The sequence below is a fragment of the Siniperca chuatsi genome, linkage group LG19 (genome assembly GCF_020085105.1).
Source record: "Siniperca chuatsi isolate FFG_IHB_CAS linkage group LG19, ASM2008510v1, whole genome shotgun sequence".
In the NCBI taxonomy this organism is placed as follows: domain Eukaryota; kingdom Metazoa; phylum Chordata; class Actinopteri; order Centrarchiformes; family Sinipercidae; genus Siniperca; species Siniperca chuatsi.
The window spans coordinates 23,459,931-23,473,817 of record NC_058060.1 but is presented as its reverse complement, the minus strand read 5'-3'; the positions used below and the strand labels follow the sequence as shown (position 1 = coordinate 23,473,817).

General features: G+C 43.1%; 1 protein-coding gene across 5 annotated transcripts in view; it reads left to right on the top strand.

The window, feature by feature from the left end:
* The window catches only part of LOC122866833, a 15,592-nt gene extending 1,705 nt beyond the window's left edge, over positions 1-13,887 (top strand). For 3 of the 5 annotated variants that reach the window (XM_044176992.1, XM_044176993.1, XM_044176994.1), the window contains exons 3-18: positions 1,784-1,941; positions 2,733-6,195; positions 6,694-6,835; positions 7,042-7,182; positions 7,286-7,334; positions 7,714-7,850; positions 8,662-8,765; positions 9,054-9,164; positions 9,372-9,647; positions 9,895-9,977; positions 10,137-10,346; positions 11,169-11,238; positions 11,319-11,447; positions 11,636-11,709; positions 11,983-12,052; positions 12,518-13,887. In XM_044176992.1, coding sequence (XP_044032927.1) covers positions 2,743-6,195; positions 6,694-6,835; positions 7,042-7,182; positions 7,286-7,334; positions 7,714-7,850; positions 8,662-8,765; positions 9,054-9,164; positions 9,372-9,647; positions 9,895-9,977; positions 10,137-10,346; positions 11,169-11,238; positions 11,319-11,447; positions 11,636-11,709; positions 11,983-12,052; positions 12,518-12,664 — 5,196 coding nt within the window. In that variant the 5' untranslated portion in view covers positions 1,784-1,941; positions 2,733-2,742 and the 3' untranslated portion in view covers positions 12,665-13,887. Of the gene's footprint in view, positions 1-1,783; positions 1,942-2,732; positions 6,196-6,693; positions 6,836-7,041; positions 7,183-7,285; positions 7,335-7,713; positions 7,851-8,661; positions 8,766-9,053; positions 9,165-9,371; positions 9,648-9,894; positions 9,978-10,136; positions 10,347-11,168; positions 11,239-11,318; positions 11,448-11,635; positions 11,710-11,821; positions 11,851-11,982; positions 12,053-12,517 lie in introns of all 5 variants that reach the window. The other 2 variants (XM_044176997.1, XM_044176995.1) reach the window with 2 other exon arrangements.

Sequence of the window (13,887 nt, the reverse complement as noted above, 5' to 3'; positions counted from 1 at the left end):
ATCTGAGTACTTCTTCCACCACTGTTGAGCATACTGAAATAAACTTTAAAGGGGTTGTTATCCAGATGCTTGGGAAATGTTGTTATCCAATAACAGTTAGTGTCAGTTAAGATGGGACTGACTAGAAATTAATGAGAAATTTGTTTCATTCACACATTTTCAATTTGATGGTCCTTTGCCAACTTAACTCAATTTGGTAGTTAAAAGTGATGTGAACAGCATCTCATAAAGGTTAATGTCAGCCTTTGAAAGGTAGCAAATGAGAAAAGGTTAAACTACAATTAAACAAATACTGTAACTAACTTACATGGGTAATGCCTCTGTCTCACCGTCTACTTTGATTAGGTTTGTGCAGCGGTTGCTGAGCTATTGATTTAGTCTCCTTATTGTAGAAAAAACATACAGTAGCTAGTTACTTTGAACATATTCAAAGAAAGTTTATATAGCTTGGGAAATTTCGTCCTTCAATACAGTTAGTGTCAGTTAAGCTGGGTTGGATAAGTAATTAATGAGCAGGTAATGATGGTGATGTGAAACAATAAAGGCTCATATCAGCCTGTCAAAATGATAAAAAGTAGAAAATTATAACGTTTACCCTTAACATATAAAAAAAGTGATTTAACAGTTTAATACATGGTACTACTGCGTGCTGCATAGGATTTATGATTTTTATCTCTTCCAAATGTGCTGCTTGATGTCAGTTTAATGTCATTTCTAAAGGAAAGCTGGTAGTTCGATTTGTTGAGAAGATTGCTTGCATATGATGTTGTTTTTATTTAGTCCCGTAGTCCTATGAAATAAGAGCACTATGAAGGAGAGAAACCGTGTTGTCATCACTGGGGCTGCAACTTCCGATTGTTTTCACGATCAATTTAACCATTTGTTGTTGTGTCAATAAAATGTCAAAAAGTAATAAAAAATGTGTATAATAATTTCCCAGAGCCCAAGGTGATTTCCAAATTACTTGTTTTGTCCGACCAGCAGTCCAAAACTAAAGATATTAAATATAAAACTAAAAAAGACCAAAAAAACAGCAAATCCTCTAAATTGAGAAGCTGGAGCCACCAAGTCCTTGTCATTTTTTCTAAATAACTGATTATCAAAATTGTTGCAGATTAATTTCTGTCGATTGACTAATCAATCAGTTGACTAATAGTTTCGACTTGTTCTGTACATGTTATTAGATGTACGTACTGGTGCTTTATTTTGATATGATTCAAACAAGAATAAGAATGGATGTATTGTTGAAATTGTAATAAAATGAGTCAGTTAGTGTCGATCAACAGAAAAATTAATTTATTACTATTTTGATAAATGCTCAATCTTTTAAATCTCCCAAAAAGCTAAAATACCAAGAATTTGCTGGTTAAAGGTTGACCAACATGAACTGCTTGCATTGAATTTATTACGTTCTGTTTTAATTAGTTTATTTTAGATTATTCAGCTATTTGTTAGACTAAGTAAAACATTTGAAACAACAATATTCTCACATCTGACTTTAGTTTTGACATTTATATAGGAAATTATGAACTGATTAATAAAAAAAAGTTTTAATGGGTAATGAAAGTAGTGACAGCCCGTGTTGGGCCTATTAGATGGACATCAGTTTATCACAAACAAATATAAGATTATGACTCAATTGTTTACAGCAATTCAATCTGCAGTGTTTACCAGGACGGTTTCAGCTTCAGTCCAATATTGTGTAATCTAGTTGTTGCAGTGTTTTCTTCATGCCAGCTGGTGTTGTGACTCATTTCCTTCTCCCCATTGCTCCCCCTGCCAGTCTCCGTGGTGACCATCGACAGCGGCAGCGCTCGTCCCGTTGAGTTACCCACCAGCCCGTGTCACATGACGTCAGACCAGAATCCACAGTGTCCAGCTGATCTACAGGTGCAGTTATCGCTCGGAGCGCTGGGTCCTGGATACTACTACGTCTACCAGGTACTGTAATATTAATCCTCACTACACAGACACTGCTACAGCACTTATCTACCTAAAGGAACATAACTACCCAGCAGTCTGGTCTGGTCCTCTCACTGCACAGTCCCTAGATACATGAACTTGTTTGGAGAAAGCTTCATTGTCAGATTTCAGTCTGGAAACCAAATCTTTGTTTGAAAAAGTCAAGTTCATTTTAGTTATATAACCTAAAATCACAAATTTGCCTCAAGGGGCTTTACAATCTGTACAGCACACCCTCTATGCTTAAACCCCTGGATTATGATAATGAAAAACTTTTCAACCTTAAACAGGGGGGGAGCTAAAGCAGTTAGGCCAAAACTGATGTAAGTGAAATGGAAATGTATCAGTGGGAGGGAAAGAGAAGAGAATGGTTGGATGGGAGGAAGGGGGAGTTTCAGGGAGGGAGAAGGAGGAGTGGACACTGCTGCATTACTGCTCTGTGATTGGTGGCCGCTGGGCCATGTGCTGACCCCTCTCAAACTGTAGCCTAACTAGGGCTCCCGCATACATTCATACACACACACACACACACACATAAAGTGGTGTGCAGCCCTCTGTTGAGTGGCAGGGACATGTGAGCTCCTTCACATTTGCTATTCTGGGCAGGGGAGGGGAAAAGGGGGAGGGGGCAAAGCAGGGGGAAGTAGAGGGTCTTTTCTCCTTCTGCATGTGGCTGAGCCATCGTGAGGAGCTGCTCATGATTTTGTCTCGTGTTGTGTAGGCTCTTAGTGTGTTTGGCCATAGCAGTTTGTGTTTTATTCCCACTCTAGGCCAGAGAAGATGGGGTGCTGCTTTAGTAAGGAGCTCAACCCCGGCCTGCAGAATGAGAGGAGCAGTCTGTTACAGCCCCCGCTCCACGATGGGCTGAATGAGGTGACAGAGCAGGTCAGGCAACACGCTGTGGCTGTAGCTCAGCATGTGTGCTTAGACGAAGAGGAGACATGTGTGGCAGACAGACCGGCCCAGAAGAAGCCTCCGGAAGATGAGGAAAGACATCCAGAACTGGACAACAAAGTTTGGACAGAGGCGGCCGTGGTCAGCAGGGACAGCACCACGCGGAGTGAGAGGGATCTTAAACCAGCGAGCACTCACGAGGAGAAGGGGGCTATTATTATCACAACCAGCACAAACATACATACAGACACGGACGCAGAGGCCGGTGTGACACACACTGCCAGGCCCAGCTGTGGACCGGCTCCGTATATGGAGGTGCCCACGCAGAGTCCACTCAGACAGAAGATTTTGGAGAATGCCACACTCAGGGCTTTATGGTTCAATCAGCTCCCAGACGGGCAGAAGCAGCACAAACTGTCAAGCTGTTGGTCAGCTCCCGCCAGGTTACCCTCTGCTAACGCCACAGTGAGTGAGGTGTCAGATTACCAGACGCCACCACTGGTCAGCTTGTGTCAGGGGACACGGCAGGATTCCCCCAAAGCTGAGCACAAGGATGAGGAAGGCGAGGAAGTCTGTGTCGTCGCAACAACACTGGGTCAAGGTTTCGAATCAAGGACCCGGAGTTTCTACAGCATATGTTCCATTGACGCTGATGACCTTGAACATGACCACATCCACAGCCAGTCCCGAACAGCTGGAGCAACATACTCACTGCACACAGCTGAAGTAGAAACAGCTGCTCTGCCCTGCATAGTGGAGTCTCCCGTCTCCAGCCAATCGCACACAGAGGCATCCACACTCTGTGACCAGTTGTATGTCACAGAATCTAAAATGACCAGCCAATCACAGGATGAGGAACCAGCTTCAGCACAATCACATGCTGCAGAACAGTCTTCCACCATCCTGCCACAGACACACTCAGGCAATTCACTCTCAGCAGAGCAGACCACCTTATCTCATCCTGTTGTATCTCAACAGCTGGTAGACCCTCTGTGTGACCTGCTGCCCCCGTCCAGCATTCAAATAAACAACGATGAAGCTCAGGTGTCCACCCAGGACAGCCCTCAGCCTGAAGATTTTAACTGCCAGACAGCTGCAAAGGACACACATGAGTCCAAGGATGACATGTTGTTGACGTCACACAAAGATGAAAGTGTATGTGTGGAGGAGGAGACAGTGAAGGGATCAGAGCAGATAATAGTTACAGAGAGGTGTGTGTGTATAGTGGAAGAGAGTGTGTGCTTGGGGGTCCACGGAGCAGCAGAGGGAGTCTTTAGTGCCACAGAAGAAACGGTGGTCAAATTCCAGGAGGAAGAATTGGATCAGAGTGTGGATTCTGACTTTAACCCTCTGGACGATCATCTGCATGAGTCTGACCTGTTAACAGAGCAGGACATCCAAAGTTCACAACCAGCAACTGAAACTCCTAAACTGGATATTTCCAGTCAGACCCCCAGTTTTTCAAAGCCTGACCTCAACCTCACACCACTGCGCGAGGAGGAGGTTGCTTTGCTTCTGTCTGGAGGACAGTTTGAGATGGATAAATCCTCCCTGCAGAGCGAAGCTATCCCTGTGAGTATCTGCAGAAGCCACAGTGAGGAGGGTGTTGTTGATCACAGCGGCACAGCATGTACGCCTCTTACAGAGGTGTCCTCAGTTTCCACCATCTCAGCTGTGTCATCACTGCCCATTGAACTGACTGCCTTCTCCTGCCACACAAATCTGACACCTCTCTCAGACTTAAAAAGCACATCTCACCAGTGTGACTCCATCACATCTGACAAATTAGACGTTAATTCAAACAATCCAACATTTGAATTGAGCAGCATTAAGCCTCCTAGTCAAGATGTTGAACCTGTATTCACTGAATCTGAGCATAGTGATGCCAGGTTTGATGACAGTGACACACAGCTTGACCGTTCTGATGTGAAAACTGAAGGTGCGGCGGTGTCTCTTAAACATGGCTCAGACAAGCCTTTTCAGGATGTCCTCATGAGTGGAGATGACAGGCAGGCAGTCAAAAAATCTAAACCAGAAATGTGTCAGAACAGCAAATATGTTGAGGGAGGTGATGTCACAGTCGTTTTACCTGAAACAGCTGAAAACACGTCTCACCTAGAGGCGAGTGACAGAAAAGGGGACCTGTTGTCAGAGTACTTCGACGACTGTAAAGTTGTAAATACAAGCATCGCTCTTCATGACCCCGAGGACCCCGAGAGCAGTGTTGAACATTCAAGTCTCAGCCCTCTCACACAATCTCCTCCTGCTGAAAGTGATCTTTCTTTTACTACTTCCTCCACTCCACGTCCCTCTTCCTCATCTCTGTGCACATCTTCTGAGAAAGGTGAGCATAGTTTTTATCCAGAGACTGAAACTGATACTACTGAGAGTGGATGCAGACAAATCCAACTGAAGGTAAATCCACCAGAGAAAGTATTTATGCATGCGTGTGAGGAAGGGGAAGAGACAACAGCTGCACAGGGGACTCAGATTGATCCGCCCTTCTTCATGCCAATCAAGCATGAATCTGCAGATACAGTAGAACAGCACCCCCACACTCCTCAAACAGCCTCTGAACCCCCAGAATTATTAACCTCCAGTGTTTCCTCTGATTGTATGAACCGTAAAGTCGACATTAGCCTGCAGCATGACGCTGTTGACTGTTTACCTCAAGCTGGAGATTCATCAAATAGAATTCGCTCAGAGGAAATGAATGAAATGGAGATGCACATGTCACAGGAGGAGCACCCTGCATTTGACAGCGATATACAGCAAGAAACTCCCATTATTTCAGCCACTGAGACACTGTCCCAAAGCGTCATGGTCCATGCTGATACCAGCATCTGTGACTCATACATGATTCTTAATGACTTCAGCTGTCCAGATGAGAAAGCCGCGGTTTTGGACTGCCAGGAGGACCACACCATGATCACTGTGGACCCAGGTCAGATTGATGTTTATGCCTCAACTCCGTCATACGAGATTCACTTCCTGGGTCACGAGCCGTCAGCGACTGCTGAGGAGGGAGAGAGAGAAGGAGGGATGAGGGAGATGGTGTCTGAGCTGCTGGGAGAGGACGCAGACTCCTCCGTCTGCCGCCGCTATCCCCACCCCTGGATCAAGCTGGATCTGGAGAAGAGCTGCGGGGGGTGGGCCCAGGGCGCGTCTGAGGCAGAGCCCAGCCAGGGTGATAGCAAGACGGGCACCCACGTGGAGCAAATCCCAGCCTTGGTCTCAGAGCTCCAGCCCTCTATGGCTCTGCTGGGAGCTTACCCCTACAGCACTGTGATGCCTCAGGGACCCTGTGTGTGGGACTGGCACACAGATTGTACTCAGTCTGTAAGTGTTCACTCAACTTGTGAGACAGCTGGGTTCAGCAAAAGCATTCAATTTGATGTCTTATCCCCAAAAGTAAAAAAATATATAAAGATTTTTATGTGGTTCAGGGAAAGACTTGGCATGAGGTTCGGAGTGTCTCTCAGTGATGATTGTTTATTGATACATTAATGTTCAGACTAAAGAGACTGACCAGTCAATACTAAGCATCCACTGCTGAAATGGAAGCAGGCAGAGTCTTAAATACTCTTTGTTACTTCTTCTTTTAAAATAACAGCCTTGATACAACAAGGCTAAGTTGAATCAGCTGTAATGTGATTACATCTCAGTAAATCTGTAATACTTAAAAAATGTTTTCTTCCACATTGTTGTTAACATTTATATTAATTTGTTCTTTCAAAATAACTCTGCCACTCATGTTTTTAAAAAATTCTTATAAAAACATCTGACGTTACTTTTCACATTAGATTAATACTGTGCACATTGTGTGTTTTGTTTCAGGGACCTACTGCTGCCCCTAGCCTTAACCCTAATGCTGAGGTATGGACCAATCCCAACTTTAACTTGGATGTCCCTGGCCCCGCCTACCTACAGGCTCAGCAGCCATGGCTGCAATTCCCCAACGATCTGACCAATCACGAAGGTAGGCTGGAGTTATCGTTGACTGGACCCCAGAACTAAAATAAACACACTGTCTTCACACTGGTGGATTTCATCATATTATTATGGTTACTCCATTCCAGGAGATATTTTGTGATGAAGAGTTTGTAATTTATTCTTGAATGTTATAGTCTGCATGTAAGTTATGGTTATGGTGTGGTGGTAAAATGCTGTGGTGTTCATTTTTAGGACACATGCCCGAATTGCAGCTGGAGAAAATGGGCCTGACTGAGGCTGTGGCTGAGGCAGATCCCAGCACACTAGAGTACCAGACACTGACTGCCGAAGCTCCTATAGTTAATGGAGAGCCCAGTGAACCACCTGTCACAGGTATCAGTCCAGTTTAATTGCTTTTTTTTCAAGTTTAAATTAAGTCTTTTTGTTTTTAAAAAAATGACAGCTCAGATGTGGTAATGACTTTCTTTGATTTCAGATGAGATCAGACAAGAGCTGAGGACAGTTTTGGAGTCCTGCCTGACCAGGTAACAACTCACAACACACCATTTCTCTTAAGTCATGATATCAAATATTTAGATGATGGCTGACTGTGGTTATGAACGATACAACACATCTAAGCATTAAAAAACAATTCAAAATGTAATGCCAATGCTCTGATAAAACAGTAAAAATACCAAACTGGTTTTGGTGCCATGTTTGGTATTCTAACTGTCATTGGGCACTATTATTTGACCTCCCTCTGACTGTATTTAAATAAGCCATTTTCCTTGTCTTGTCAGGAAATTAATACAGTTGTTTTGTTTTGTTGGAGTTTTGTCCAACATGGGCGACATACCCTTTGGTAACCTCTCCACACATTCTTCGATAGAGATTGTTCTTACCGGCTCTTCTGTCCCTCCACAGGGAGCACCTTGGCAACGACCTGTACCTCAATTCTCAGATGGACAGCGACCAGTATGTCTCCATCGCAACTCTGGCCAGCCTCGACAAGATCAAGAATCTCAGCACGGACCTGGACCTCATCTCCGACATTTTGAAATGTCAGTGTTTATTTCTGCACGTGTGTCTGATTGACATTTATTACCTCCGCCAAGGAGGTTGTCTGTTTGTCTGTCAGCCTGTCAGCAGGACTACGGAAAAATTACTAGCCCGATTTTCATGAAATTTGGTGGAAGAGTGTAACATGGGCCAAGGAAGAACTCATTAAATTTTGGAGCGGATCCGAATCATGGGGTGGATACAGGAATTATTTTTCACTTTCGTTGACATTGCGAGATAGCTCAATTGTGAGCTGAGATGACGAGGCTTCAGCTAGGCACAACCATATTTTGACATACTGTAATTCTAATAGTTTTGTAAATACATCTATACATACAGTATATAGTGGTTGCGCTTGCAGATTTGCATATCATAGAAGACTGGACTATTGGCCTTGGCGGGGCTCTGCGCTCTCCAAGTGCCCTTCTAGTTGTTAAAGTGTTTTTCAGGGTGAAAAGTTTGCCACTAGCCAAATGTTGGTAATTTCATGCTGTGAGTAGTTTGTCTACACAACCACTCACAGCGATATTGAACCAGAGTCAGTCTGGAGGTTGTATTAGTTTTTAAAAATATTATTTTTTTTTAATGTACATGGACAGGTCTGTTAGGAAAAATAATGGATTTGTTGTAAGATTTCCATTCCTGCAAAAGTCAGGAATATTAATATTACAGAGAAATATTTTTTTCAGTATTGCTCAGACCTTTTTATGAAACAATCGAAACATAAAAGAATTCATGAAAGATTTTCTTGCAGGGCTGTAAAGCTGAGTGATGAATGTGGTTTATTGTTGCTCTTCTCTCATTGGCTGACAGCTCTGCCGCTGGTGCAGGTGGCTCCGTGTGGACAGAAGGTCCGGCCCAGTCAGAGTCGATGTGTCGTCATCCTGCGTGAGATCCCCAACAGCACTCCTCAGGAGGCAAGAGTCCGCCTACTGCACCAACACAACCCAAATCCTCTCCTCTCCTCTCAATCTTTACTCAGCTGCTGTTTTCACAAGTCAATACAAATTTAGTTTCTTTACATCTTCTCAGACTGGTACTACTGTAGATGCTGAGATTAGAAACCTTTGTTCATAGTTCTAGATGAGTGTCATGGCGTCCTGTCACTGTCAGCAGGTGTCACAAGCCATTAAATGCAGGAAGTTTTAAATGTAAAGTTTATAAGTGACAGTTTCAGTGTGTTTAATATTACTGTTTTTGTGCAGGAGGTGGAGGCTCTCTTTGACGGGGAGGACCTGCCCAAGTTCCTGAGCTGTGAGTTTGTGAGCAATGATAACTGGTTCATCACATTCAAATCGGAAGCCGACGCACAACAGGTAAAATACAGCCAAGCGTGTTGTGATGTTATTATTTGTAATCCCTGAATGAATGCTTTTTATGTTAGTAGTTTCGAAATCTTAATCAGAGTAGACTACAGTGTAACAGGAAGACTATTAAACAGGTGGCAAACTGTGTAGTTTGTATTCTTTGAAAACAAAATGATTCAGACAGTCACATGTTACTGTGTCTGTGCACGTCATTAGGCCTACAAGTACCTCAGAGAAGAGGTTCGGGTGTTTAAGGGAAAGCCGATCATGGTGAGGATAAAGGCCAAAACCATGGCAGTTACTTCCTACGCTCCAAAAAATGGCTACAGACCCGCCCAGCTGGACCAGTGCGGCAATCATTACGGCTCCTACTTCCCCCCAAGCACCTTCCAACAGCAGCCCTGCCCCACCCACATACCAGCACAGCAGCTGTATGATTTCACCAATGAGATGTGGGGTTCAGCTGCGACAGGATACCAAGAATGTGCTGAGGTGCGTCCTTTCATGTTGACATTGCATGGCATGAAATTGTGCCGAGAAGGGATCATTGTAATATTAACAGGCTTTATTATTGCATCAACACCGGACAGAGTTAGAATAATTTTTCTTTTTCTTAGATTAGGTTATGCTGTTGCTGGTTATGGCTCATTGAATGTGTGAACAGCAGCTCTGTGGTCCCCTAACCTGTTTTGGCTAATAAATCATGAGCAGTGTGATTTAGCTGTTGTTGTTTTTGCAGCAGCCTTCAACATTGATGAATGACTTCATGAATGGATTCTCAGGAGCTTCCACTTTCAAACCTCATAACCCACACAGGCAGAGGTAGCTACTTATCATGCTGTCTTTTGTCTGTTGTTGTTTAAATAATTGTCATAAGAAAGAAACCTCTTGTACACTTCCCATATATTAGCTGTGAAAATATTGTTATCTTGAATAATAATGAATAATCACTGGCTGGCATTCATAATTAATTTCTTCCAGGAGAGGCTCAAGGTGGTCAAACTCCGGAGACCGTTGGCAGTCCCATCAGAATGATTCCTCACACTTGTCAGAGCATGCACCAGTGGAGCGCTCCTCTTCTCCAACAAAGCCGGGTCGAGGGCGTTCACGGGGCAACATGCGCCGTCAGAGCAGAGGTGGAAGGTCGGAGCCCAACAAGCAAGTTGTGTCACCCACTTCTGATTGGGGAAGGTAACGAAACATCAACTCAGTTTTCAGAAGTTTGGGACTAGAGTCTCAAGGACGGCTGTTCAGTACTTGCACTCGTATGACTAATACAGTTCATGTATTTGTAGTTCCTCCACATCACATGTTGTGATACCGGTTGTAAATTAAATTTAGACTGTAATGTCAGTCATATTATCCTTCTAGGATCAGGATAAATAATGTTGTGGATGGACATATTTTGCTTTCACACCTGTAGTTTAGTTCATTAGTACCGGACCAAAGAAAAACAAATTAAACATCGTTTCCTTTTAACTCCTGTCCATTTTGTGTTCACACTGACGTATTACAAACAAATCAAGAGGTGTAAACATGAAGTGATATGGACTGATAGGTAACGCATTGATTGGACAGTTTTGATTATGTCATCCTGCGTCATTAGCGCTACATGGACCCACATGGGGAAATCAAATTGGAATGACTGACAGCAGGTCATGCTGCACTTTAGGCCATCGCAGCTTCAAAGGTAACACTATTCAGCTGGGAAAATATAAGCACACAAATAGAAAATAAAATAAGCAAGAAAAAGTAGAACCAATAAAACGTAATACTGCAAAGACGCTGATAACAACAGTAAAAGGGACCGCTGGTGAAGTTTGGAATTTATGCCTGAATTATACTTAATCATCAAGACTTTGCTGTAGCTACAACTATGGGTGCTGCAATGTAGGGAGTGATATATAGCTATGGAGTCTCTGTTAAAGTACTCTGCTGACTCTCTGAAGTATAAATCAGCCTTTACTCTGAGCTGCAGTAACATCACTGCTCTGCTGCGTGTCTGCTCTGAAGGAGAGGAAACTTCAGCCAGAGGAGGAGAGAGAACCCGAGGTCATGGGACAAATCTGCTGGAAACAATCGTGTAAGTAGCCAGTGAGCATTATTAGTGTTTATAGAGTTCACTTTGTTGAGACTATGTACTGACTGTGTGTGTTTGTGTAGAATGCACCGAGTCAGTCGCCGCCTCGTCAACCATCTCCTCCTCTTGAGCTCGGGCTCACGAGCTTCCCTCCTCTTCCTCCGGCAAACACTGTCATAGCAACGATACCTGCAGCTAATGGCAATGTCAAGGTAACCAAGTCTCTCTCTGTCTGACAAACACACACACACACACACACACATTATTCATCTGAGTCTCATGCTCAAAAAGGTAACATAATCTCTTCTCATACTTAAAACCCACACTGTGTAAAACCTTAACACAAACGCACACACACACATGCACAGCAGTGATGGCTGAACTGTCTTTTGTTCATCAGAGTCCAGTCAAAAGCAGCAGCCCGTGTGCATCAGTGCCAACGATCTCACAGGAGCCTCAGCCAGTCTTACAGCAGTAAGTATCCTGAGACAGCAGCTGGATGATGATTTACATCTGCATTAGCTGTTCTGGTTAATTCTCTATTCTTACATTCTTTACTGTTCACTTTTCTTTATAACACGATTAGATCTGCAGCCACAGCACCAGCTTCTCCTGGTATTATTCTTCTGCTTGCCTCGCTTTTATGATATTTCATATGTGAACTTTTAGCAGTTTTCCAGTTGTCATGGTGCCAGCTATGGTCAGAGCTGTGTGTGTGTATTGACATTGTTTTGCTGCTCTCCATAGGAATGAGAAGGAGCATGCAGAGACGACCAGTGAGGCCAAACCAGCACAGCTTACACAGGAACCAGTCACGGTAAGACTTTCAACTACTTTATGGTGTTGAATTTCTCCTATTTTTATTTGTAAACTACTCTATTTGAAATAGCATATTTGGGGTTTTTTAAACAACTTGAAATTTAACTGAAGGAAGGAGTTGGGGCAGGATTGCAGGCTAGTTTTTAGGTTTAATATCCATCTCTGCTCACGTCTGTCAGTCCCTCCAGAACATCCAGGTCACTCTCAAAATGGAATTTCATGGTGTTTATACAGAATATCACAGATGTAGTTTTTTACTTTTTAATATTTTACTGTCATTAGTAATGCCAATGAACATGATCCTGAGAATGTTGATATGAGATGTAGAGGTGCTGATATAGAGAGGATAGTTTAGTACTTGAAAAGCCTATTAGATCGGTTTGATGAGCACTCAAAGACATTAACGTGCAGGAGAGGAAAGTTGTGAGAGACTTTGACCCCACCTTGTGCTCTGATTGGCCAGGAGTCCAAGAAGCCAAGCTACGCGGAGATCTGCCAGAGAACATCATCCAATGAGCCGGTGCCGTTCGCTGACCACGCCTCTTCAGAGGCAGAGCACATCCTGACCTATCCGGACCAAGCGTCCAAACCAGCTCTGTTGCCACGGTGATCATATTGGTTGGAGAAAACGACAACTAACTTTTTTTGTCCTATGGGTGTCACATAAGCTGAAAATGTATTATTATACTGTCCTAACTACACGAACCAGCTGCACTTTTACTATGAAGAACAATCTGTGTGTACAGAGTGATGTGATATCATTTACAGTGCAGAAAGATTGTTAGGATATATTACATTAAGCACCAAACACAGCCTTTAAATCAACTATGTTTAGGTCTGGATCTTAAAACCCTTCAAGTGTGCATCGGGTGTGGGGGTCTGACTGCTGACTCAGGATGTGGGTCTGGGGTCGCTAACCACTCGGGATGTTTAAGCCAACTTTTCAGTTTTTAGAGAGGAAGCTGGAAATAATTTGTGAATGTTTATCTGTAACTTTACGTTAGTTTTATTTCTTGGTTTGTAGTTCAGATCAGTTTATTGAGAGCCAGGTTCCATTTTGATTTAGTCTCGTTTTGCTGATGGCACTGGCGCTTCTTTTCCTGCTGTTTGTGTGTTTGGTGTTTTCTCGCTGTACAGGATGTTCTGCCACGACTTTTTTCCCATACATCTGTGTTATTCTTTAGTCTACAGGCCGCTGTGGGCACACATGATGCTTTTTCTCTAAATATTAGTACTAGTCACCCAGTTTGTTTCCATTTTTAGATGATGGTGAGAGGTCCAGGCCTGTAATGAACCAAGGGCCAGTGTGTATTAGTGAGTACTGAGAGGATCAGACCTCTGTATTGATTTGATGTTGCTAGTCCAGGAATCAAAGTTAACTTGAAAGTATGTTCCCCTTGAAAAAGCACTGAATATTAACTCTATCTCTGCATGATTTTTTATTTCATTTTAGAATTTAATTTATGTCATTTTTATTTATGTTAGACAGGAGTGCCTTTGTGTGTTAAAGCTTTAGTCTCACCTGTGTTGAGAAAGAAGTCTGGTTGATGTACCTCAGTGTCATAACGTCCAGTGTTTTGGACACATTTCAGGTCGTCCCATAAAGGGAAACATCCTTTTGGCTGGGTGTAAACAGCACAAAGAACTTGAACTGTGTTTAAGAACTTGAATTTGATTGTACGGAGTCCAGTGTTCTTCTGTTTAAAATATACAATTTTAAATGTAAAACAGTTGTCATGGAGAAAGAGCAGGCACGGTTGTGGCCCATGTTACTTTGTCTGTACAGATGTACATATTGAACAAATATTAAAGAAGTGCCTTCGAAGTTAAAAA